This window comes from Gopherus flavomarginatus, chromosome 1 (genome assembly GCF_025201925.1).
Source record: "Gopherus flavomarginatus isolate rGopFla2 chromosome 1, rGopFla2.mat.asm, whole genome shotgun sequence".
Lineage (NCBI taxonomy): Eukaryota > Metazoa > Chordata > Testudines > Testudinidae > Gopherus > Gopherus flavomarginatus.
The window spans coordinates 109,058,116-109,084,442 of record NC_066617.1 but is presented as its reverse complement, the minus strand read 5'-3'; the positions used below and the strand labels follow the sequence as shown (position 1 = coordinate 109,084,442).

Sequence of the window (26,327 nt, the reverse complement as noted above, 5' to 3'; positions counted from 1 at the left end):
TCTCTAGCTGTCACTTATATTGGGGAGACAGTTTTCTTAAATCATAACCAAAGCAATTAAGAGAAAATAGATCTTAAGAAAACACACCAGTCTGTATTCGTGTCTACATTTCTCTAAGGCTTACTGTTCCCTGGATCTGGGGAAGGTTCCAACTCAGTCAACTCCACCGAGCCTCTCTGTGGGCATGTCTGTGCTGGCAGAGTTACAGCTCCAGGAGTTACAGCACTGCTCAGAGAGCACTGAAGGGAAACCACAGTTGTGTGTTCACACTGTCAGTTGCCTGTGCAATAGCGTGTTCACACTTGCAGTGGTATTCAGAATGGTGCACTCTGGGAAGCTATCCCACAGAGCATTTCTTCCTCTTCTGCCACTAAGAGTTGTAGGAAGACAGAGAGGGTCACGGGGCATCCTGGGTCCTGTCTCAATGCCCCTTGATACATTGTTTTGCATCCCAGCAGTCCCTGTCCTTCTGTCTGCATTTGATGCCATCTTTCAACGGTTTGTGTACTGCGTGCCCAGCTTCTTTGGGATGCAGGAATGGATCCCAAACTGTTGACCTGTATGCTGCTCGCTCTGACTAACACATCACGGGTGGCAATGGAGTTACTCCTTAAACTATAAAGGCAAGAGAAATGTGACATTGATCTCGCCATGTGTATTAGCTACGACATGAGATTGCTTGTGGCATTCATGGAGGTGCTGACCACAGTGGAACTCTGCTTTTTGGGCTCGGGAAATGAGCACTGAGTGGTGAAATCACATTGTCATGCACCTCTGGGATGATGAGCAGTGGCTGAAGAACTTTCGGATGAGGAAAGCCACATTCATGTGACTGTGTGAGCTCGCCCCAGCTCTGCGGCACAAGGACACGAAAATGAGAGCTGCCTTGCTGTTGGAGAAGCGCGTGGCCGTAACACTGTGGAAGCTGGCTACTCCAGACTGCTACTGATTAGTCACTAACCAGTTCGAAGTGGGAAAGTCGATCATTGGACTCAAGTTGACGGAAGTGTGCAGGGCCATTAATCGCATCCTGCTCCGAAAGATTGTGACTTTGGGCAACATGCGTGACATTGTAGATAGCATTCCACATATGGGCTTTCCTAACTGTGGAGGGGCGATACATGGCATGCATGTTCCAATTATGGCACCAGACTACCTAGCTACCGAGTCCATTAATTGCAAAGGGTATTTCTCAATGGTTCTCCAGGGGCTTGTGAATCGCTGTGGGCGTTTCACAGACATTAACGCAGGCTGGTCCAGAAAGGTGCATGATGCACGAATCTTTTGGAACACTGGGCTGTTCAGGAAGCTGCAAGCAGGGTCTTTCTTCCCTGACCAGAAGATCACCGTAGGGTTAGTCGAAATGCCCATTTTGATCCAAGTGCAGCATGACTGTTGAGTGTGCTTTTGGCCTATGTGGGAAGCTGGACCTGACCAAAGACAATATTCTTATGCTTATAGCCATGTGCTGTACGCTCCATAATATTTGTGAAGAAAAGGGTGAAAGCTTCACTCAGGGCTGGGCCACAGAGGCTCAGCTCCTGGAGGCTGAGTTTGAACAGCCAGAGACTAGGGCTGTTAGATGGGCGTAGCGCAGGGCCATAAGAATCAGGGATGTCTTGAGGCAGCAATTTGAAGCTGAAAGCTGCCAATATCTGTTACTATACTTGGAAGTGCAGTGCTTGTAATGCTAGGAGGTGATTGTGATTGCAGGCAATGCAATATGAAGGTTTAACATAATTTTCTGTTTTGCAGGGCTCTGTTTGCTTTCAATTAATAGAATAAAGATTGCTTTCAAACCAACACAATTTTTTTATTAAAAAACAACAACCAGAGGAGAGAGTCAAACAAAAAGCCCATCAGCAGTGAAGGAGATGGAGAAAGGGAGAGTCCCAGGAGGAGCTAAAGATTTGTGTATGTCCAGGGATCATAGCCAACCTTCTTTTGGAGTACAATGCAGCAAGTACTGTACTTCAGCACGGCCAAACTGCAGAGGGATGGGTGTTCAGTGCAGTGGGTAGTGGGAGTCCGCGTTGCTGGACTGTGAGGGCGGAGGAGTGGAATGCCGCGGGTATAGACCGAAGCCAGGAGGTTGATAAGTGTGGTGGTGGTGTCTGGTGGGAGCATGGGAAAGAGTTTTGCAACAACAGCTGCAGAGGAGGGTGGGTGTGGAGCTGCTCAGTTTGAAGAGCTAGTATCACCTGCAGCATGTCTATTTGGTGTTGTATAACCTTTGAGAGCCACTCCGTGGCTTCATTCTGGCATGCCGTATTCTCCTTTCGGCCCTTCTTCTCGCTGTCCCCCCACTCCTTCAGTTCTTGTTTCTCAGCCACGGAGTGCATCATAACCTCACACAGAAAGTCCTCCTTAGTTCTTCTTGGCCGCTTTCTAATTCTGCGCAGCCGTTTAGCCACCGATAACAAAGAGGGAGGTTGGGCTCTCAAGGTCATTTCTGTGAAGTTTAAATGCGACATTTTACAGAAGCAGTATTGTTTGAAACACAGACCATACTGATTCAGTGCTTTAAAATGCAACCAGTAGTCATGCACCTGTCACTAACTTTCTGACTTCAGGCAAGCACACATGAGCCAGAAGCCCCTCAAAATGGTGAGTAGCCATAGGGGCAGGGTAAATCACTGTTCCCAGACTCTGCTGTACACTGGGCATGTAGCTCTTGGGGAGAGCCAGCACTGGGGGGGGGGGGGGGGGGGGGAGGGGCACACTGATAATCATTCCTGTCCCCACACTTTCCACAGAATGCGATCATTGTGGAAGATACCTTGCTGCTGAGGGTAAGCAGGGAATCAAGGGTGGGTTGTCTCCAAGTCTGTGGCTTCCACCTTGCCCCCTATGTGTCTCACCTGTGTGCAGCAATACCCCACCCCCACACATCCCTGTGATGGCACAGTGGCGCAGGGAAGTTACTGTTAATGGGGCAAGAAACAAAGCAGCTCTGCCAAGGAACCTGCGGCAGTGGATTGCCCACTATCTCCATGAGAGTTTCCTGGAGATCTGAGGCAGATTCCCGTGAAGTGAGAGAGTCAATCAACAGCCTGTTCAGCAGTTCAGACTAGGCATTCAGTGGGAGACCAGCCTGGTTTCTGGAACTCTTCTGCCCCCAACAACTCGCTTCAGCGTTTCCCAAAATCAGATCCTCTTACCAGGGGCCTCCTCTCCTATTTGCGCTTCGCCAACATCTGATATCTGTGATTGGCTACCCTCCTTCGGAATAGAAAAGAGCTCCTAGCTGCATTCATCTCTGACCTCCGAGTCATCCTCTGCCTCTGGGTTCTCCTCCCCCTCCACATCCTTGTCCAAGGTTTCCTTCTCCTGGCTCGGTCCACTCTTGACTGGCACGCAAGCCACTGAAGTATCCATAGTGGTCTTCGCAGTGGAGGTGGGGTCACTGCCGTGTATCGCGTCCAGCTATTTGTAGAACCGGCACCTTGTGGACGCAGCTCTGGAGTGACGGTTTGCCCCCTGTACCTCATGGGCGCAGCTCCTTCACTTCAACCCTACACTACAGTGAGTCCAAGTCATGGCCCCTTTCTGTCACGCATCATGAAATCTGTCTGTAGGTATCATAATTCCTGTGCCTGGAGCGTAGCCAGGACTGGACAGCCTCCTCTCCCCAAATGATGATGAGGCCCAGCAATTCAGCATTGCTCCCAGTGGGGGATCACGTGGTGCGTGGAGCAGGCATGGCCACCTGGAAAGATGCACGCTGCGCTCATTACCAAGCAAACAGGAAGGGGACTTTCAAAATTCCAAAGGAATTTACAGGGTAGGGATGACAGTTGGTCACCTGAGGGCAGGGCAGTAACTTCAAACTGATGACCAGAGAGGTGAGAACAGGCATTGTGGGACACCTACTGGAGGCCAATCACAGCGCTGTATTTGACCACAGTGTCTGTGCTGGCACCACAGCGCTGTAACCCTGGGGCAGAAAGCTGTATGCATCTCGTTGGCGTGGGGGTGTGGTTTTTTTTTGTTGTTTTTTTTGCAGTGCTGGAGCTGCACAGTTTCTGTGCATTAAATGGCTTGGCAATGTGTACACCTCAGGAGTTACCATGCAGAAAGCTGCTTTACTGCATAGAAACTTGTCAGTGTAGGCGGGACCTTTGTTAACCTGGCCCCTTGACAGTTGACAGCTCTAAGTGTTTATAACCCTTTGATCTATGAGTTTCCAGACTGGTAAAATGTCTGTCTCACTTTGGGCGGGAACCTGGAAGTACGCCATTGTCTTGTAATTTATCCTGGGAGTTTTGTTTATCTATAGCTATCGTGTTGCTGTCCTGCTTGCTTTTCCTGAAGCCCCCTATTAATTATAACAGGAAAGTCTTATAACCAATATACAGTAACTTCTCCTCATTGACCAGACAATATATTGTATTCATGAAATTATTACATCTCAATACTCTGAGATTATTACACAACAATTCCATGCCCATCACATCACTATTGCAGTTATGTACCTGTAGTCCTGCTGAATGTATCTGGTACCTCACAAATTGACTCTCTAGTCATTTTGCAACAAACTGGTCATGGGACGGCATGAACCTTTTGAGTAGCAAAGGGGTGAAATCAGTGGAAGATTCACAGTAAAACTGATTATTGAAACTAAAGTGTTTGAATCCCAGTAAGAGCTGAGATACTCAGTTACTTTCAGGCAGAGACCCAGAGTCTGTGGGTTGGCAGTGGATAAGAATTGGCATTTATCCCTTGGACTCTAGAAATACTAACTGAAAGTTTTCAGAAAAGTATATCTCTCTAAAAATTATTTGGAAGTCATTTGATAAATTGATAAGCTTACAAATATTAAAGATTTCTTACCAGTTGAACTTGCTCTTTATTTTTCTCTCCAGTTGGTGTTATCCGCTGTCCAGTTTGCAGCCAGGAATGTGCAGAAAGACACATCATAGATAACTTTTTTGTGAAGGACACCACAGAAGTTCCCAGCAGTACAGTGGAAAAGTCAAATCAGGTGAGTGCATTAAAATGTAAACCCCCCCCCCACCCCCCCCACCCCGCATCCTTTGGGTGCCTAGGTATGTCCTGAGCTGCTAGCTATGTGGCCTTCATTGCTTATTTTGTATTGGGTTTGGGGCGGGGTGGGGGTGGGGAGGAAGGTAGAAAGAGCATTCAGATAGCTATTCATTGTATTTTATGACTGCCATCGAAAATCAGGTAGTGTGTTGGGAGTGCTGGTGATGATAACTTCTGATTTTAAAAAATAATGGGTTTAAATTTCTGAGATGATGTAACCACATGGTGACGCCAAAGTGAGAGAAATAAAATTATGTATTATCTTACTACAGTGAAATTTCTTGAACCCAAGACAGAACATTTCCTGTGGAGGACTCTGAAATGGGAGAACTCCCAGCACAAGAGACCACAATGACATTGGAATAATAGAATCATAAAAAAGTAGGGCTGGAATGGACCTTTAGAGATTATCAAGCCCAGCCGCCTCTGCTGAGGCAGAACCAACTATAGACATCTCTGACGGATGTTGGTCTGTTCGTAAATACTTCCAGTGATGGGGATTTCACAACCTCTTGCAAGCCTATTCCAGAAATTGACTACCCTTATAGTTAGAAAGCTTTTCCTAATGTCTAACCTAAATGCCCCTTGCTGCAGACTCAGGGTATGGCTACATCTGGAATTTCAAAGCGCTGCCCCGGCAGCGCTGCGGGACCGCTGCCGCGGCAGCGCTTTGAAGTGTGTAAGTGTAGTCAGAGCAGCAGCGCTGGGAGAGAGCTCTCCCAGCGCTGCATGTAAACCACATCCCTTACGGGTGTAGCGTGCAGCGCTGGGAGCCGCGCTCCCAGCGCTGCTGCCCTGATTACACTGACACTTTACAGCGCTGTATCTTGCAGCGCCCAGGGGGGTGTTTTTTCACACCCCAGTTGCAGCGCTGTAAAGTGTGAGTGTAGCCAAGGCCTCAGCTGATTACTACTTGTTCTGCCTTTAGTGTAAAACTCAACTTGGTGTGGTCAGGACTGGGAAAATAGAACCTAATTAGTGTCATATTTTGCCAGTTTTAAATAGCTGGGTTCATTAAACAAGAAGTTCTCAAATGTTGTTGTGGAGACCATATCTTTCTTGTGTGTCTATTGTCCACTGCCCTTTCCATTCACAATTGCATAATGAGTTTTAATGTACTTTTAGTTTCTTTTTATGCATTTTAGCAGCAAGATACAAGAAGAGGTAGCACCAAATAAATAGCCAGTGAAGCATATGGCCACAGTTTAGGAACCTCCTGATTTAGAATTTGCCATCCTTCATTTTGGGCCAGTGCCAAAATGAAAGTCCATGTGCTTTATAAACTAAACTCATTTAACCTCTTTCTACTGTGACAAAGTTCCTCCTCTCCCTTGGTGGGTCTTGCGCTTATTTGGCAGATTTACTCACCTCAGAGATCTTCCCCTCTGGTGAAACCCACAGTCTGGATCAACTCCTCCTGTGTCTGATCAGGAGTTGAGAGGTTTAGGGGGAACCTGGGCCTGCCCTCTACTCCGGGTTCCAGCCCATGGCCCTGTGGATTGCAGCTGTCTATAGTGCCTCCTGTAACAGCTACATGACAGCTACAACTCCCTGGGCTACTTGCCCATGGTCTTCTCCAAACACCTTCTTTATCCTCACCACAGGACCTTCCTCCTGGTGTCTGATAATGCTTGTACTCCTCAGTCCTCCGGCAGCACACCCTGTCACTCTCAGCTCCTTGTGCCTCTTGCTCCCAGCTCCTCACACGCACACCACAAACTGCAGTTAGCTCCTTTTTAAACCCAGGTGCCCTGATTAGTCTGCCTTGATTGGCTGCAGGTGTTCTAATCAGCCTGTCTACCTTAATTGGTTCTAGCAGGTTCCTGATTACTCTAGTGCAGCCGCTGCTCTGGTCACTCAGGGAACAGAAAACTACTCGTCCAGTGACCAGTATATTTGCCCTCTACCAGACTCCTTTACCCCACTGGTCTGGGTCTGTCACACTACGTAGATGCTTTCTTTATAATGGCAGCAAGAAGACAAGGCCCTAATTGCAGAGACACTTTGGTCGATACTATTCTCTTTTAAAATAAAGATTATTTTGAAAGTGCCTTTTATATCCCTTCATCTTGTATAAGGAGTGCAACACGAGTCTTGATCTATTTTGTATTCTGGCAGTCTTTAGGGCTTATTTAATTAGACCACCCAATCTTTTGTTTCAAAACTTCTAGTAGAGGGAGGGGAAATATATCTTGTAAATCTCCTTCCCCTACCCCCAGGTACGTGGAGATATTTAAACTTATGGCCATCTGAAGCTTTTGTTGGCTCCCTTCAGTTTCTCAGCCAGCTTGGGACCTGGAGCTCCAAGTTATGATGATATAAAGTTTTCTGAACCTGGACTGGAAAGTGAGATTTGAAGCTCTCCAGAAGCTTGGACAACATCTGTGTACCTTTTGTGTAGGATTAAAATCTTTTTAAATGGGGAGCATTTTTGATCTTGCATATTTTGCATGTGTCACCCAAAAAGTCCCCAAAGCGACCTCTGATCTTTAATTATGTAGTGATTGATCTCTGCTTGAATTGGAGAAGTGTTCACCTTATCTTTAGTCAGTTAACTTTTCTAGTGAGTTTGTCAATTTAGGAGGAGAGGCAAGAAAGGTATCAAGTTCTAGAAGTGTTATAAAGAATTTGATACCATTCAGAAGTAATTCCAAATTTTCTTATTACTGTCTTTTCTCCAATTTATGTAATGAGCACTAGGGGGTTATAATGGATCACAAATTGAACGAGTCAACAATGTGAGGCAATTGCAAGAAAAGCTAATATTCTGGGTTGTATTAGGAGTATCATATGGAAGACATGGGAGACAATTGTCCCACTCTGCTTGGCAGCTGGAGTATCGCAGCAAGGGAGATTTAGGTTAGATATGAGGAAGAACTTTCCAACTATAAGGGAGTTAAGTTCTGGGATAGTCTTCCAAGGAAGGTTTTAGAATCCCAATCATTGGAGGTTTTTAAAGACAGGTTGGACAAACATCTGCCAGGGGCGGTCTGGGTTTATTTTGTCCTGTGTCAGCACAGGGGGCTGGATTAGATGACATCTGGAGGTCCCTTCCAACCCTACATTTGTATGATTCTATAAGCTTCCCAGAACCTTAGTTCAGAGACCTATGACGGAACTAGTTGAGTTAATCTTATTGACAAGATCAAGGGTGTTTTATTTGTAATTTCCTTTCAGCTTTCTATCCCTGGTATCTCAAGCATTGAGGCTTTTTTGACTGGGGCGTAGATCACAAAATCTGTGTAGCAGGACTTTTATCATTCTCAAGGTCTTGAGTCTCTAAAAATTACGGATTTTCTTCAGGAGTCATGGCTTAGCATCTGAGCATTTCTGAAACTCAGTAATACTGTACACCCTTGTGGATTAGAAAACAGATCCCCATTCTTCCCTGGATTTTAAGTCTTTCGGATTGCCTGCTGGTCTTGCTCTGCTGGGGAGGATACAAAGATACAGTGCTTCAGAGTCTTCCATTGGAAGCTGGACAGTCTGAGTGGGCTGCAGGGAAAGCCCTATGTAAATATTCTTCTTCGAGTGCTTGCTCATGTCCATGTTAGGTGTGTGTGCTCGCCACATGCACTGGTGCCGGAAGTCTTTCCCTCAGTGGTATCTGTAGGGGATTGGCTCTGGTGCCCTCTGGAGTGGCGTGCACATGCTGCAGTGTAAGGGGCGCTGCCAGCTCCTCCACCCTCAGTTCCTTCTTACTGCCAGTGACGATGCTGTTCGTTACTTTGGCAGATTCTTCCGTTCAGAATTGTTCACTGTGAATTTTTCCTGTAAATAGATAATTTTTATAAATAGTTCCCTTAGTGTTGTTAGTTAAACTAGTTAGTAGTCCCGGATGGGATTTAGCCCAGGGACGGGGCATGCCCTGGTCTTCAAACCCTGTGACAGCTGCAACAAGCCTATGCTAGTCAGCGACCCACACAGTAGTTGTCTAAGGTGCTTGGGGGGAAACCCACATCAGTTACAAGTGTTTCATCTGTAGAAGTTTTAAACCTCGGACGAAGAAGGAGCGGGACATTCGACTCTGGGCATGCCTTATGGAGTCTGCTTTAACACCAGAACAATCTAGGTCAGACTCTGCGCCTAGCACTGCAGCCTCGGTGTGGATTGCGCCGCTGGTGCCGTTGTCAGACTGGCGTCGATCCCTCACCCCAGTACAGACAGGGAAGAGGAATAAGATGGGAAGAAGTCATTCTGCTTTCTGCAAGGACAAGAAGGCCAGAAGAGAGCAGAGACATATGAGGAGCAGCTTATCACCTCCAAGAGGGAGTGGGGTCCCATCTGTGGTTGAGTGGGCTAGCCCATCCTGGGACGTGCCTGCTACCCCAGATAGTGACACTGGCATGTGGTGGTACTGTCGACCCCGGAAGCCCTGCAGGCGACACAGGAGATCATGTCCCTCCCAGAGCCTCCTACACCGGAGACAGCAGCTTCCAAATCCAGAGGTAAGCCTGTCCTGGGGCTGTTCCATCAGTCCCCTTCAGTGCGGCACTGCTCGGCACTGCAGGGAGTGTCCCATCAACGCTTGGCCACCCAGAGTCACCACGCCTTGTGCACAGGTCTGTCTACCGGAAAGAGCCCCTGGTCTCAGTCCCTGGACTCAGGGCATCACTCTTCGGGCTCGAAACGCAGGTTGCCAGTGGCATGGCGTAGACCTTTGGAGGCGCGCCCAACCCTGCGGCCTCGGTACTGAGAGCGTTGCAGTCAGTCTCCGAGTGATCGGCACCGCTCCAGCAAGGGTCGTAGTCAGTCTCAGGACTCTCAGTATCGGTCCCCAGCGCGCCAATATGGGTCGACGCTCCTCGTCTCGGTGTCGCTCCTGCTCCTACTCCTGCTCGACAGACTGACACTGCTCGCAAAGCGTTTGACATCCATTGCTGGAATATTGTCGTGGATCCACCAAACACCAATGCTGGTCTCCGGGATCTTGATGAGGAGGATCGTTCGCCTTCGTACAGATCCCACTCAGAACATGGAGGGGGACACCACTGGAGTCGAGATGCCTGGTAGGCCTCATTGTAGTCATGATCTCTGGAACACAGCCCATCCTCATCAGGCTCTGAGTCAAGCCAGGAGTCCCTACCAGCAGGACAACGCCCTCCCTTCAGAGTTTCAGCTCTCCCTGCAGTACTGCCAGGGGCGTCCAATGCCATAGCATCCTTGGAATCCATGGGGGTTCCTGCAGAAATCCCAAGGGTACAAATTGGTGTCTGGAGCCTCATAGAGTTCATCGGCATGGTACCTGACTCCACAAGGGCCCGAGCATTCCTCCTGCAGAACAAATTCCAGATGATGAGAGAGCTCATCACTGGAGTCTCTGTTTCCCCTCACCACAGCCAGAGCCTGCCTGCCTTGGGCTACTAGGCCACATGGCAACATGTACCTATGCTGTCTGCCATGCAAGGTTCAGGATGCAGCCTCTCCAACAGTAGCTGTTGATGATCCATAACCCATCCAGAGATCACCTGGACAAGGATCATCACCATCCCACCAAGAGTACTTGCCTCTCTACAGTGGTGGACTGACCCAGGGGCAGTCTTTGAAGGAGTGCCATTTGACAACCTACAGTCCTCAGTCTCATTGATATCTGATGCCTTGGACCTCAGCTGGGGAATGTTATCTCTGCACAATGCAGACCCAAAGGACATGGTCCCAGGAGGAGCTGGTGTTGCATATAAACATCAAGGAGCTCAGGGCAGTTCACTTAGCCTGTGCAGTCTTTCTGCCACAATTTGCCAGTCAAGTGGTGCAAGTGCTGACGGACAACACGGCCTCGATGCTCTACATCAACAGGCAAGGGGAACACTCCACTTGTGAGATTTCCGCATCCATCATGCCATCCATCTGGAGGCCTGTCACCTCCCCTGCATAGGTAACATGCTGGGCGGATCACTTCAGCAGGTCCTTCTGCTCTCACCACTTGTGGTCGCTCAACTCAGAAGTGGTCCAGATGCTCTTCCAGAAGTGGGGAACTCCCTGAGTGGATCTGTTTGCCACCAGACAGAACAGGAAGTGTCATCAGTTTTGCTCAAGGTGATGTCCACCTTCCATGTCAACCAATATCTTCCTCCCAGTATTCTGCCCTAAGCCACACAAGACTGCTGAGGAGAAGTGGCTGCACGCTTTGGATGTTTGGCATGTCTTGGCATTCTACCTAGAGCATACCAAACCCTCTGCAGGTCGACCCAGCTCTTCATCGCAACAGTGGATACGTTGAAGGGCCTTCTGGTGTCCTCTCAGAGGATCTCTAATTGGATTACCTCCTGTATCTGGGCCTGCTACGAGCTATCACTGGTCCAACCGCTGCCTATTGTGAAGGGCCACTGGACGAGAGCTGAAACGCCCTCGGCGGCCTTCCTGGCACACATCCCCATCCAGGACATTTGCAGGGCTGTGATGTGGTTTTCAGTGCACATGTTCATGGCACACTACGCCATCACACAGCAAGCTAGAGACGACGCTGGGTTCAGCAGAGCACTGTTGCGATCTGCACACCCATGAACTCCTACCCACTTCTGATGGTACTCTTTGAGAGGCACCTAACATGGAATGGACATGAGCAAGTACTCGAAGAAGAAAAGACAGTTACCTTTTCTGTAACTGGTGTTCTTCGAGATGTATTGCTCATATCCATTCCATGACCTGCCCGCCTTCCCCACTGTCGGAGTTTCTGGCAAGAAGGAACTGAAGGTAGGGGGAGTTGGCAGCACTCCTTATACCCGTGACATGTGCACACCATTCCAAAGAACACCAGAGCCGGTACCCTATGTGTACCACTGAGGGAAAAACTTCCAGCACCGGTGCATGTGGCGAGCACACATGCCTAACATGGAATGGACATGAGCAACACATCTCAAAGAACACCTGGTATGGAAAAGGTAACTGTCTTTTCACCTTCCTTTGTGTTAGAAAGAAACTATGCATCACAATGTGGATAAAAATTTAGTTTTTTAATTTAAAATGGATTTTTAAAAAAAAGTCAGTCAAATATAGATTTTTTTTTAAAATAAACCTACTTGAAATTAAATTTTAAATGTCAGCCTATGTTAAGGCCTAAACTTAGTATGGTTTATTAAACTATTTAAATTAATTAAAAAAATTAATCGGTATGTTTGCTCCCAAGTTTTGAAGAAAGTCAAACCACTGAACCGGTGGAGTTCTTTAGCTAAGTACCTGAATCAGGGTCTGACATGCTAAGCCAACTTTTGACAGCAGTAGCCTTTTCTGCAGGTTCAAAGGGGATATTTTCTTTGTTTATTCAACTAGTTCAATGAGAGTTGATTCAAAGTTAGGAAACCAATATGAAATTGAAAAGGCAGAAAAGCTTGTTTGTCGTGTCTTTCTCCCCCGCAACGTTCACCCCCCCCCCCACCCCCATGAATAAGAACTAGGTGTAAAAGGATGGTCTACTTGTTCCAAAATCTTGAGGGACATGGTGACTGGAAATAATGATTTGTATTCATTAACTGCAGATAATACTTCCTTTGTTTAATAAACCAGTTTTAAATGACACACATATTTTGATAAAGTTTTTTCTTATGTTCCAGTACTTTGAAGGTAGTTTTATTTAATAAGAAAAATTAAAATATTATTCATGTATTTTTAGTTGAATTTGAATTTGTCTAAATGGAGCTTTACACAAACCCATATAAAATATTAATCAGATACTAGCCAGAAATATCATTCACCCTTTGAGTTTTAGATTTTTTTTTTTTACATTAGAATCTGAATTAAGGTAAATTAAGCTAGATAATTGCTTTAATACACGTGTATAGATATAGTGTATCCTCCTGGTTTAGTATAAAGAACCACCAAATTTAGTAAAAGTCTGTAATTAGTGTAAAGGTTTATCTTTAGTTGCAAATGACGTGTTTTAATGGTTACCAACTAATGAGAACCAACCTTTCTGTAGGAAAAGAACTAAAAAATAGAAATGGAAATCATGATTAAAATCAGTGATTTAGATCAGTTTCCTGTTTGCTGATTTATGTCACTTAGATTTAAATTAGTCCAGCCTTTATGCACAGTTCTGTTTGAATGGATAAGTGCTGGAATGTGATCATAAAGGAAAAGGATCACAAACTTTGTTATATGAAAGTTGGATTTCTGGAAATATTTCCTGCCTATATAGATATCCACCCCATTGCTTAGTTAAGTTTGTATTTAACAGTTGATCAGATATTCTTTAAGAAACTTCCATTAGCAAGCACAAGCCAGGGCTGCTATACAAGAGGATGTGGCTTGGCTCAGTGATTCTTTTCAGTAACTGGCTTTTACACCTAAGACATCAAAAAGGAGGAGCAGTTTATTCTAGTTTAGAGAGACTTTTCAAAAAATACAACTTTCAAATAAGAGCAGCGTTTGTTTTAAGTTGTACAGTGAAGGCAGTAGAAATCATAATATGTGTTAAGTAGTCCACTGTTTATGCCTGCTGCGTTTCATCAGATACATAAGGGATCGGGGAGCCTGATCTTCACAGAACAATTCCAGACATAAGAGTGGTCATGGGTCATGTTAATAAAATCCTCCAAAGAACTACTTGTTACAGATAACTTATTATATCTAGCCATTCCTTGAATAAAAGACTTATTTGAAACATTTACAATGCAGAGAATCTCATCTTCTGGAAACATAATTTAAAATTTAACTTGGGAAGATAAGAGCATTCTTTTCTTGACTTGCTGAACAATACATTTATTACAAGGGAAGTGGGAAGCAATCAAAATGTCAACATCCTCCCTCCGCCCTCCCCCTCAAAAAAACAAAAAAAAACAAAAAACAGCACTGTGTTCAGAGCTGGCTTTGACTTATTACCCTATGCGGTGCCTTCAAGCTTCAGTAAAAGAAGTGAGGCATAAATGAAAGTTCCTGGGGAATATATCCAGTGTAGTGGGTCTTCCTGGCTGTTGCATGGCTGGATTAAGGGCCCAGCATGGAGGTCATATCAGAGGGAGAGGAGAAGAGTCTCTTGAGTGCCATAAACAATTGCTAGTATTACCTGCACACAGTCTCTGGCTAACCCTAATGTAAATATGCTGGATGAGCAGAGCAAGGTGCAAATACTTTGGGTTTTTTTGACACTTTCACTTACTGAAAGACTTGGAAAATAATTGAAGGTTGAGGTTTTGAAAATAAATAGGGCGACTGGGTTGTGTACAAAGAGAGACGGAGTTCCACAACTACAGGACAGCTTTGAAATAGACTATTTTAAGATTAAGAGCACAGACAGGAAAAATTAGAGATGAAAAGAAATAAAAGGTGGGGTAGAGCTGTGCAAGGCCTTGTGAGAATGAAGTTTTATTTTGATTTGGAAAAAGGAGAGGAAGCTATTAACAATGTAGGAATTGCCATGCTGGATCAGACCCACGTTGTGCTTAGTCCTGTATCCTATTGGCAGTGTCCAGCACCAGAACAGGAAAAGGACATTTTAATTTAGAAGTATTTTTGTGTAGGTTGGACATAACAAGGTATGTTGCTTTGCTTAATATGATTGAGTTGCAAATGAAATATAAAGGGTTTCGTTGTAGGAATGGAGAAGAGAAGATGGAATTTGTTTGAGACTTCAAAAAAGAAGCAACAGGATTAGAGCTTGGGAGTGGAAAAAGTGGAGGGAGAAGTCTGACACAGGCTTGCTATGCTAGTGTCTGTGATGGAAGTAGAGTGGGGCTGTTAATGATAGTGAAGGGGGTAGAAGGGTCACGAGGAAAAATCAGTGTTTGTGTTTTTGTCATGTGTTCGTGAGAGGGGGAACTGATGAAATACTGTTCAAGAAGGGAAGTGGTGGAATTTCGATATGTGGGGTTTGGAATACTCAGCACATAGCTCATAGTTGGAACCATGTGTGGTTGAGGGTGCCCAGAGAAAGGGAGAAGAGTTCTAATAAATGGATGTCCTTGGTGATTTTCATTCATTTCTTAGCATTTGTATTGTGTGTTGATTTAATGTGAAGAAGTGGCATTTCTGAACTGTTTGGAATACTTAGTTTCATATTTTTTTCTCATCTTCTGGTGTGGGCAATTAGATGCAACCAATTAAGATTGGCAAATTTTGGAACACTGGGTGACTGAATAGTCCTCCAGCTTTACCTGCTCTTTGGCATTCTTCCTAAACTGGAAACTTTTGCTTGCTGTACACCTTTGCTGCCTAAAATATAGTTAGCTGATTGCAGTGAATGCTTTCGAAGTCTCTAAGAGGATGTTGCCTTACCTGGATTTTCAAAAGTAAATTTAATTTCTTTATTAATAGAAACAATCATGTACAAATATAAATATATTTATGGACCTTTCTGTGATGTGATGAGTATCTTCAGATTTTACTGAAGCTCCCGTGAGAGCTGAATGAGCCCCTTGTGCTACTACAAATATTATAACTAGTAAGGAGGAAGTAGAGTAGCTGTACGCTTTTCCTGTAAGTATAATTGTTAATAATACAGAACTACCTTCTAATCTTGAGCAAGAGGAAAAAGACAAGAGCATTTAAGAGGTGGTGAAGCATTTTTCCCAATTACTAAAATAGAGGACATTTTGAATAACATTAAGGATATGTTTTTTCTCCTGTAGAGGAATTTCTGTGAGTATTGTACAGTTTTAACAAAGTCCCATTTTTGTCTCTTTCAAACAGAAAATGGATTGAAACAAAACTTGGTTACCACTTAAAAGTTGTTTGAGGATGTGAATTACTACTTCTGATTCTTGTTTTTTAATTAAATATAATTGAGAACTCTGACTTTTGCTTGGTGTTTTAGGACATTGCACAAATAAAGGATAGTATGTGCTTTGTCTCATGGAGAAGAGGTCAAGCTTTAGTTCATTTGGCAGCGCCTGCTTGGCAGTTTATTGAACAGCATCTTCAGCATCTGAAGAGACTGATAGGTCTTTCAAGTCCTAACAACTTTTACCAACTGAGAAAACTGAAGTATGTCAGAAAAGAGTAGACAAAGATCTTGGAATCCTGGGAAAGATATTTCATTTATGAAATCCTTTGAACTCATTTTAAATGTTCTGGCTTGTAACAAGTTTACATGCTAAGACTGTTAAAGGTGACCTGGGAAAGGTGTGTTCTGTGTTTTTTTTATTTAATAATAATAATAATAATTAAAAAAAGAGGCTTCTATCCTTTTTGCTTCTTTGACACATAAAGAATACCTGAACAAATTTTAAGGTTTTTTTTCCCTTATATCCACTTGTTTTTCACTTTAGAAATAAAAGGAATGTCAAATCTCCCCTCTTCTCTTCCCTCCCCTTTAACAAGGTGTTAGAAGGGGTGAGTAAATATCCTTTTCTAACACCTTAGTTAAAGGTACTGAATCTTTAACAATGCTTCCTTTATGTAAAATGTCATTGAAGTTATGTATGAGTCAAGGAGAACAAATAGAAAGTTTTAAACAGTCAGACTAAAACTCCTTTCCTTCTCCATTGTTCCTTTCATTTTCTAGGCGTTTGTGATATCGCTGTTATTTTTTTAGGTCTCCATAGTCTTGAAGCCTAGAATAGGACCTGAATATTTAGCAGAAAATTGATTGTTTTTTAAAGCCTTTCTGGCCTCCTTTATTACAAAGAATCATAAAAAGGGCATGAGCCCAGTTTTTTTTTTCTTTGCATGACACATTTACTGAAAATCAACAAGTGAAAGCAAGAGGTATCCACAATCCCTGCCTTGACTTCCTTCTCGAAGATTCTCATCTTGAGAGGCAACATGATCTAGGAGAGCAATCATAACTTTGGGAATGTGGAACTCCTGAGTTCAAATCCTTGTTGTGTCGTTGACTTGCTGTATGGTCTTAAGGTATCTCTTTGCCCCAGTTTTCTCCTCCTGTAAAATGGGGATAGTTCTAAGCATATATAAAGCATGCCTTCACCATGATATATAAATGCTTACTTCCTCTTAACCCTTGTCTACAATAGTGATCGTTGCTAACATTTTCTCCTTGCTCCTACCAGTTCCGCACCACCAGTGAGGGCTCTAGTGAATATAGATTTCCAGACAACTTGAGGCTATTGCTTGGAATAGGGTTAAATAGTATGATGGCTACATGGAGACCTATCCATACTAGCACACCCATAATTGTTACCACCAGTGGTAAATTATACCAAAAATCCCATTATAGGTACAGACACAGAGGTGTTGTAAGGATTAGTTAATACTGCTACAATGCTATAAAGATGTCAAGTGTTATCTAGGAGCTAAGTGTTATCTTCAGTCCATTTAGTTTTATTTCCAATTTAGGCAGTTTCTAGTTTCTTGAATCGAATAGAAGAGAAACTCTTGCTGATTAATGAGCGTATTTCTAGGAAGCCGAACCAGTCCAATGAATGCTCCTAAATGCATTGAACAGCTCTCAAAGTCAGCCTTACTTTGGTTAAATACTTCTCAAGAGCAGTTTACTAAATATATAGTACAAGATAGAAGGAACTGATTTGATTTTTAGCTAATTTATTTTTTAAAAAGTGTTTTATTGGCTATATGAGTACACCTCTACCCTAATATAACACTGTCCTCGGGAGCCAAAAAATCTTTCTGCGTTATAGGTGAAACCGCGTTATATCAAACTTGCTTTGATCCACTGGCGTGCTCAGCCCTGCCCCCGCCAGAGCACTGCTTTACCACATTATATCCAAATTTGTGTTCTATCGGGTCGCATTATATCGGGGTAGAGGTGTATTTTCTTGAAAAATCATTTTAAATTCTGTATAGTTAAGAGGGTATCTAATGGACAGAGCTGTAATATGTTCTGTACGTCAGACAGTATATTTCTTCCTTTTAACTCACTTACCAGAAATAATGCACAATATGCATTTACAACTTGAGGTTATCTGTCAGTTTTATTTTAATAACTGTTTTGTATTCCCCCTTCTTGTCAGGTCTGCACAAGCTGTGAAGACAATGCAGAAGCCAATGGTTTTTGTGTGGAGTGTGTAGAATGGTTATGCAAGACCTGTATCAGAGCTCACCAGAGGGTTAAATTCACAAAGGACCATACAGTCAGACAGAAAGAAGAAGTATCACCAGGTAATACATTTTGCTTTCTTCTTCACTTTGGGTGCAAAATCTGTCTTGAAAAATTTTATTTAAGCCAGTATACTTCTTTAGGAGGATATGCACCTTACTGTAAATTTAAGAACCCCCTCCACCCTGTTAAACATGAAGGGATAAATTCATCACTCGTGTAACTCTACTGAAATCAAGGGATTATGTTAGGTGTGAGCTTGGTCCAGAAAGACTTGAATCAGGGAAAAATGAGGCAAATGCATGCTTAAGATATTGTTCCACACTAAATGGTATTAAACTATTTTCTAGCCTTTCCCAAATTAATTGCACAAAAGAGTCTTTCGAACAGTCAGCTCCCACACTGTAGATCTCTACCAACTATTAACATTACTTTACTGCAATAAGCCATCACAGGAAGCGCAGCAGTAGGTTCTTGGTGCTTTCCTTTGGCTTTCAGGTGCTGAAGAATTGCACCTCTAGCTACTAATTCACATCTTGGCATGGGTTATTGCTTGTATCATAACCTTAGTCCCAGATTTGGACCTTAGCGTCCAAAATATGGGGGTTAGCATGAAAACCTCCAAGCTTAGCTACCAGCTTGGACCTGGTACTTGCTGCCACCACCCAAAAAATTAGAGTGTTTTGGGGCACTCTGGTCCCCCTGAAAAACCTTCCCTGGGGACCCCAAGACCCAAATCCCTTGAGTCTCACAACAAAGGGAAATGATCCTTTTTCCCTTCCCCCCCTCCAGGTGCTCCTGGAGAGTCCCACAGACACAAGTTCTGTGAATCCAAACAGAGTGACTCCCCCTCTCCATTCCCAGTCCTGGAAACAAAAAGCACTTTCCTCTTCACCCAGAGGAAATGCAAAATCAGGCTAGCAAATTCAACACACACATATCTCCCCCTGATTTCTTCCTCCCACCAATTCCCTGGTGAGTACAGACTCAATTTCCCTGAAGTAAAGAAAAACTCCAACAGGTCTTAAAAGAAAGCTTTATATAAAAAAGAAAGAAAAAATACATACAAATGGTCTCTCTGTATTAAGGTGATGAAATACAGGGTCAATTGCTTAAAAGAATATTGAATAAACAGCCTTATTCAAAAAGAATACAAATCAAAGCACTCCAGCACTTATATTCATGCAAATACCAAAGAAAAGAAACCATATAACTTACTATCTGATCTCTTTGTCCATACACTTAGAAACAAAAGATTAGAAAACAGAAACTACTTTTCCAAAGCTCAGAGAAAGCAGGCAGACAGACAAAGACTCAGACACAAACTTCCCTCCACCCAGAGTTGAAAAAATCCGGTTTCCTGATTGGTCCTCTGGTCAGGTGCTTCAGGTGAAAGAGACATTAACCCTTAGCTATCTGTTTATGACACGCCCCCCAAATTGCAGACAGTGGGGAAGCTCACTGGCGGCGATTTCCTTCTAGAACTTTAAAATAAACAGATTACTACAACACATGCACCTTTACATATACTACTAAGTATATAACTAACAGACTTTTACATTTTAAGAACACTTTTTACCTACTGGATTCTGGGAAACTCTCACGGGAGAGTGCATCAGCTACTTTGTTAGAAGCTCCTGTGATGTGTTGAATTTCAAAATCAAAATCTTGGAGAGCTAAACTCCAACGAAGAAGTTTCTTGTTGTTCCCCTTGGCAGTATGAAGCCACTTTAGTGCAGCATGGTCAGTTTGTAGTTGGAACCGCCGTCCCCAAACATATGGGCGTAGCTTTTCCAGGGCGTACACAATGGCATAGCATTCCTTTTCACTGACTGACCAGTGACTTTCCCTCTCAGACAGTTTCTTGCTGAGAAACACGACAGGATGGAAGTTGTGATCTGTTGCTTCCTGCATGAGCACTGCTCCTATACCACGCTCAGATGCATCTGTGGTTACTAGGAATGGTTTGTCAAAATCCGGGGCCCTGAGCACAGGGTCAGACATGAGCGTTGTCTTAAGTTGGGTAAAGGCCTTTTGACACTCATCAGTCCACTTAACTGCATTTGGCTGGGTCTTTTTGGTCAGGTCGGTCAGTGGGGCAGCGATTTGGCTGTAGTGTGGAACAAATCGCCTGTAGTATCCGGCCAAGCCTAAGAAGGATTGGACCTGCTTTTTGGACCGTGGGACAGGCCACTTTTGGATAGCATCCACCTTGGCCTGTAGGGGGTTTATGGTTCCTCGACCCACCTGGTGCCCCAGGTAAGTCACTCTGTTTTGGCCTATTTGACACTTTTTGGCCTTAACAGTTAGTCCGGCCTGCCTGATGCCCTCAAAGACCTTTTCCAGGTGTAGTAGGTGTTCGGGCCAGGAGTCTGAAAAAATGGCCACATCATCGAGGTAAGCAACTGCAAATTCTCCCAGTCCAGCTAGTAGACCATCTACCAGCCTCTGGAAGGTGGCGGGTGCATTTCGAAGACCGAAAGGAAGGACATTGAATTCATACACCCCCGCATGGGTGACGAATGCTGACCTCTCCTTGGCAGGTTCATCTAGCGGTACTTGCCAGTACCCCTTGGTTAAGTCTATTGTAGAGATGAACTGGGCACGTCCCAACTTCTCCAATAGCTCATCGGTACGTGGCATTGAATAGTTGTCCGGACGAGTTACAGCATTTAGCTTACGGTAGTCCACGCAAAAGCGTATTTCCCCATCTGGTTTGGGTACCAGAACCACTGGAGATGCCCATGCACTGGTAGATGAGCGGATTATACCCATCTGTAGCATGTTCTGGATCTCCCGTTCTATAGCAGCTTGGGCATGAGGAGACACCCGGTAGGGTGGGGTTCTGATTGGGTGAGCATTACCTGTATCAATGGAGTGGTATGCCCGTTCAGTCCGTCCTGGGGTGGCTGAGAACAATGGGGCGAAGCTAGTGCACAGCTCCTTGATTTGTCACCGCTGCAGACGTTCCAGGGTGGTTGAGAGGTTCACCTCTTCCACGCCACCGTCTTTTTTCCCGTCGTAGTAGACACCGTCAGGCCACTCAGCCTCATCTCCCTGGACTGTAAACTGACAAACCTGTAAGTCTCTGGAATAGAAAGGCTTGAGAGAATTAACATGGTACACTTTAGGCTTTAGTGAGGAATTGGGAAATGCTATGAGGTAGTTTACAGTTCCCAGGCGCTCTTGGACCGTGAATGGCCCTTCCCATGATGCTTCCATCTTATGGGCCTGTTGCGCCTTCAAGACCATAACCTGGTCTCCTACCTTGAAGGAACGTTCTCTGGCATGTCTGTCATACCAGGCCTTTTGCTCTTCTTGAGCATCCTTTAGGTTCTCTCTAGCAAAGGCTAAAGAGTGTCGGAGGGTGCTTTGTAGGTTGCTTACAAAGTCCAGAATGTTAGTTCCTGGAGAAGGCGTAAACCCCTCCCATTGCTGCTTCACCAACTGTAATGGTCCCTTAACCTCGTGACCATACACAAGTTCACATGGTGAAAACCCTAAACTGGGATGTGGTACAGCCCTGTAGGCAAACAGCAACTGCTGCAACACTAGGTCCCAATTATTGGAGAATTCGTTGATGAATTTTCGTATCATGGCCCCCAAAGTTCCATTGAACCTTTCCACCAGGCCATTGGTTTGGTGGTGGTACGGGGTGGCAACCAAGTGATTCACCTCATGAGTTTCCCACAGTTTTTCCATGGTCCCTGCCGGGAAATTAGACCCTGAATCTGTAAGGATGTCGGAGGGCCAACCTACCCTGGCAAAGATGTCTGTTAGGGCCAGGCACACAGTGTTAGCCCTGGTGTTGCCTAGAGCGACTGCTTCTGGCCATCGGGTAGCAAAGTCCACTAAAGTCAGTACGTACTGCTTTCCTCTGGGCGTCTTTTTTGGGAAAGGGCCCAGAATATCCACAGCTACTCGCTGAAATGGGACCTCAATTATGGGGAGTGGCTGGAGAGGGGCCTTGACCTGGTCTTGAGGCTTTCCCACTCTTTGGCATACCTCACAAGACCGGACATACTTGGCAACGTCCTTGCCCATCCCCTCCCAGTGGAAGGACTTCCCCAACCGGTCCTTGGTTCTGTTCACCCCAGCATGGCCACTGGGATGATCATGGGCTAAGCTTAAGAGCTTCCCCCGGTACTTAGTTGGAACCACCAACTGTTTTTGCGGCTGCCATTCTTCCCGGTGTCCACCAGAAAGAATTTCCTTGTATAAAAGTCCATGGTCTGTAACAAACCGGGATCGATTAGAAGAGCTGAGAGGCGGTGGGGTGCTCCGTGCCGCCGCCCAAGCTTTCTGAAGGCTGTCATCTGCTTCCTGCTCAGTCTGGAACTGTTCCTTTGAGGCTGGGGTCACCAGTTCTTCCTCAGACTGTGGACTTGGGCTTGGTCCCTCTGGAAGCGATGTAGGTGATGGGGTTGTTTCCGTTGCTGGTGAACCGCTCTCCGCTGGTGCACCTGAGGGTATTTCAGGCTCTGGCTGAGCCTTTTGGGTATGGCTGTCTGTTGCTTCTGCCAGTTTTGGCTCGCTGGCGCCCTCTGGCTTTGAGTTTGAAGATGTGCTTGCACTTGCTGGTGCTGGTTGCTGTTCCAGTTCTGGGCCTGGGACTGGAGGTGCTGTGGCTGTTTCAGTGGTTGGCATGGAATCTGGATCCACTACCTCTGTCTGGGTCTCTGGTAACACAGACGGGGCCTCTGTGGACGGCTCAGGAACAGGAATGGGTCTGGAAGCTTGCCTGGTTTGGCTACGTGTAACCATTCCCACTCTCTTGGCCCGCCTCACCTGGTTGGCCAAGTCTTCCCCCAGTAGCATGGGGATAGGATAATTGTCATAGACTGCAAAAGTCCACATTCCTGACCAGCCTTTGTACTGGACAGGCAGTTGAGCTGTAGGCAAGTCTGCAGCCTGTGACATAAAGGGGTAAATTGTAACTTTGGCCTTTGGGTTGATGAATTTGGGGTCAACGAAGGATTGGTGGATAGCTGACACTTGTGCCCCCGTGTCTCTCCATGTGGTAACCTTCTTTCCGCCCACTCTCAAATTTTCCCTTCGCTCCAAGGGTATTTGAGAGGCATCCGGGCCTGGGGATCTTTGGTGTGATGGTGGTGTAATGAATTGCACTCGCATGGTGTTCTTTGGACAGTTGGCCTTGATATGTCCCAGTTCATTACACTTAAAGCATCTTCCATCTGATGGGTCACTGGGCCGAGGTGAGTTACTGGAGACTGGTGAGGTGGAAGAGTAGGGTGTCTGTGGCTTTACTTGGGTGGTATGTGGGGTCTTTGGCTGTCCTCGGTTGTAGGGTTTATGGTCTGTGCGCTCCCTGGGGTAATCGTTCCCCTTGACAGTAGCTTTCTTGCTTTCTGCCACTTCCATCCATTTGGCTCCAATCTCCCCCGCCTCAGCGAGATCTTTGGGTTTTCCATCTTGTATGTACCGTGTGATGTCTTCAGGAACACCATCCAAGAACTGCTCCATTTGTATGAGGAGGTGCAGTTCTTCCAAGGTTTTAACATTGTGTCCTGATATCCAGGCCTCATAATTTTTTGCAACGTAGTAGGCGTGTTTGGGAAATGGCACATCTGGTTTCCACTTTTGGGTTCTGAAGCGCCGATGGGCATGATCTGGGGTTATCCCCATTCTGTATCTGGCCTTGGTTTGAAAAAGTTTATAGTTATTCATTTGCTGCTTAGGCATTTCAGCTGCCACCTCTGCTAAAGGTCCACTGAGCTGTGACCTCAATTCTACCATGTACTGGTCTTCGGGGATGCTGTACCCAAGACAGGCTCTTTCAAAATTTTCGAAGAAGGCCTCTGTGTCATCACCTGCCTTGTAGGTGGGAAATTTCCTGTGCTGTGGAGCAATAATTGGCGCCGGGTTGTTAGGGTTGGCTGGCACATGCAGCCCAGCTTTTGCCAAGTCCAGTTCATGTTTTCTCTGTTTTTCCTTCTCTTCATTTTCTTTTTGTTGTTTTTCCATTTCTCGGCGGTGGGCCGCCTCTTCTTCTTCTAGTTTTCTTTTGTGTGCTGCCTGTTTGATTTGTTCTTCTCTTTCTTTCATCTCCATCTCTTTTTGTTTTATTTCCAGTTGTCGCCTGTGTTCAGCTTCTTTGATTTGCTCTTCGACCTCAATTTTTGCCTTAGAAGTCATGATTCCTGTTTTCTTGTGTTGGGGTGCCCTCCGGTGTTTCTCTTCTGAACTGCAGGCTCTGTTGCCTCCTGGGTCTGCCTAGCAACAATGCTTTTAGCTAATCTTCAATGTTAAGTAAACCTGAAAAACCACTTTATTTGCATGTATATAGTGCTGGTAATGACTCCTAATGGGAGTGCTATTGCATGACAAAAGACCTGTAACAGCTCCTTAATGGCTTCTTGCTTAACATGCAAGCCACAAACTGCCAGAGAGAGCAGAAAAAAAAATTCTCTCTTAAACCCAAACTGTTTCTCTCTGCTAAAAAGCCCTTAGCAGAGAAGAGAAAAAAATAATATTCGTACTGGCTTCTGGATTTTGTCTATCCCACCGCTAACACCATATCATAACCTTAGTCCCAGATTTGGACCTTAGCGTCCAAAATATGGGGGTTAGCATGAAAACCTCCAAGCTTAGCTACCAGCTTGGACCTGGTACTTGCTGCCACCACCCAAAAAATTAGAGTGTTTTGGGGCACTCTGGTCCCCCTGAAAAACCTTCCCTGGGGACCCCAAGACCCAAATCCCTTGAGTCTCACAACAAAGGGAAATGATCCTTTTTCCCTTCCCCCCCTCCAGGTGCTCCTGGAGAGATACACAGACACAAGCTCTGTGAATCCAAACAGAGTGACTCCCCCTCTCCGTTCCCAGTCCTGGAAACAAAAAGCACTTTCCTCTTCACCCAGAGGAAATGCAAAATCAGGCTAGCAAATTCAACACACACATATCTCCCCCTGATTTCTTCCTCCCACCAATTCCCTGGTGAGTATAGACTCAATTTCCCTGAAGTAAAGAAAAACTCCAACAGGTCTTAAAAGAAAGCTTTATGTAAAAAAGAAAGAAAAAATACATACAAATGGTCTCTCTGTATTAAGGTGACGAAATACAGGGTCAATTGCTTAAAAGAATATTGAATAAACAGCCTTATTCAAAAAGAATACAAATCAAAGCACTCCAGCACTTATATTCATGCAAATACCAAAGAAAAGAAACCATATAACTTACTATCTGATCTCTTTGTCCATACACTTAGAAACAAAAGATTAGAAAACAGAAACTACTTTTCCAAAGCTCAGAGAAAGCAGGCAGGCAGACAAAGACTCAGACACAAACTTCCCTCCACCCAGAGTTGAAAAAATCTGGTTTCCTGATTGGTCCTCTGGTCAGGTGCTTCAGGTGAAAGAGACATTAATCCTTAGCTATCTGTTTATGACAGCTTGTAAAGTGTGTAGCTTCAGTTTATAATTTCACTGTGTTTAAAGAAGATTTTAAAACTGTTTTTGAGGCAGTATGTTAAAACACTGTGAAAAGTACTTGTTAGAAGGCTGAGAAAACATTGGGGAAAAGGTTGTAAATACTTTTTTGCTTCTTTAAAAATATTTATTGCAAAGTTATTTTTCTAAAATTTTAATAGGTTTGTTTTACACATTTGGCCTGTTCCGACTGCACTCATTCTCTCTTTGTCTCCTCTCGCCCCCCATGTCTCGCGCACACAGATGAGCTTGACTACCCTTATTCTTGTACATAGCTAAATGGTGGCTTTCAAACCAGCTGCTTACCTTCAAAACTAAGCTGAAAGCTGCTGTATTTAATATTCTTGTTTTTTGTTTGTTTGTTTTTAAGGATACAAGGTGAGTCAAAAGTAGTAGGCAGCTGAACTCACAGGGAGATGATAAAAGCAGTAAAACTGTATTTTTTTCTTCCAGTTCCTACTGACTGCCTCCTGTACTGTTTAGCTCTCAACTTTCCTTGCTCTAACTTGTTTTAGCTAAGTAACTAGAGTTCCAAGTTTAACTGTCAGCCATCAGATTTAGATGCTTAACAAATTATCTGAGTTTTCAAAGGTACTGAGCACGTGCAGTTCTCACTGTATGGTGTGGTATTCTTTCTTACATTGTTAACACTTCTCCACTGAAGCTAGACAGAGACTGCCAATTCATTTAGAATTGGTTACTGATCAGCTGTTAGATAGTAACTTCTGGTTACTACTGTTCTTGTCTAGTTTTAACAAGTGAGTAAGAAGTCAGAGATTGTTTCCCATTATCAATCCCCTGAGTTGTCTGACGCCATGGTCTGAGTGACTTGAGCACAATAAAATGTGAATGACTGTTCTTTTATTATCAAGATATTATGAAGTA

The 26,327-nt window shown here is 44.6% G+C and overlaps 1 protein-coding gene across 2 annotated transcripts in view; it reads left to right on the top strand.

Moving 5' to 3' along the window:
• Positions 1–26,327, top strand: part of TRIM24 (tripartite motif containing 24) — a 163,342-nt gene that overhangs the window by 67,963 nt on the left and 69,052 nt on the right. For both annotated transcript variants that reach the window (XM_050945558.1, XM_050945548.1), the window contains exons 2-3: positions 4,866–4,984; positions 17,910–18,057. In XM_050945558.1, coding sequence (XP_050801515.1) covers positions 4,866–4,984; positions 17,910–18,057 — 267 coding nt within the window. The remainder of the gene's footprint in view (positions 1–4,865; positions 4,985–17,909; positions 18,058–26,327) is intronic.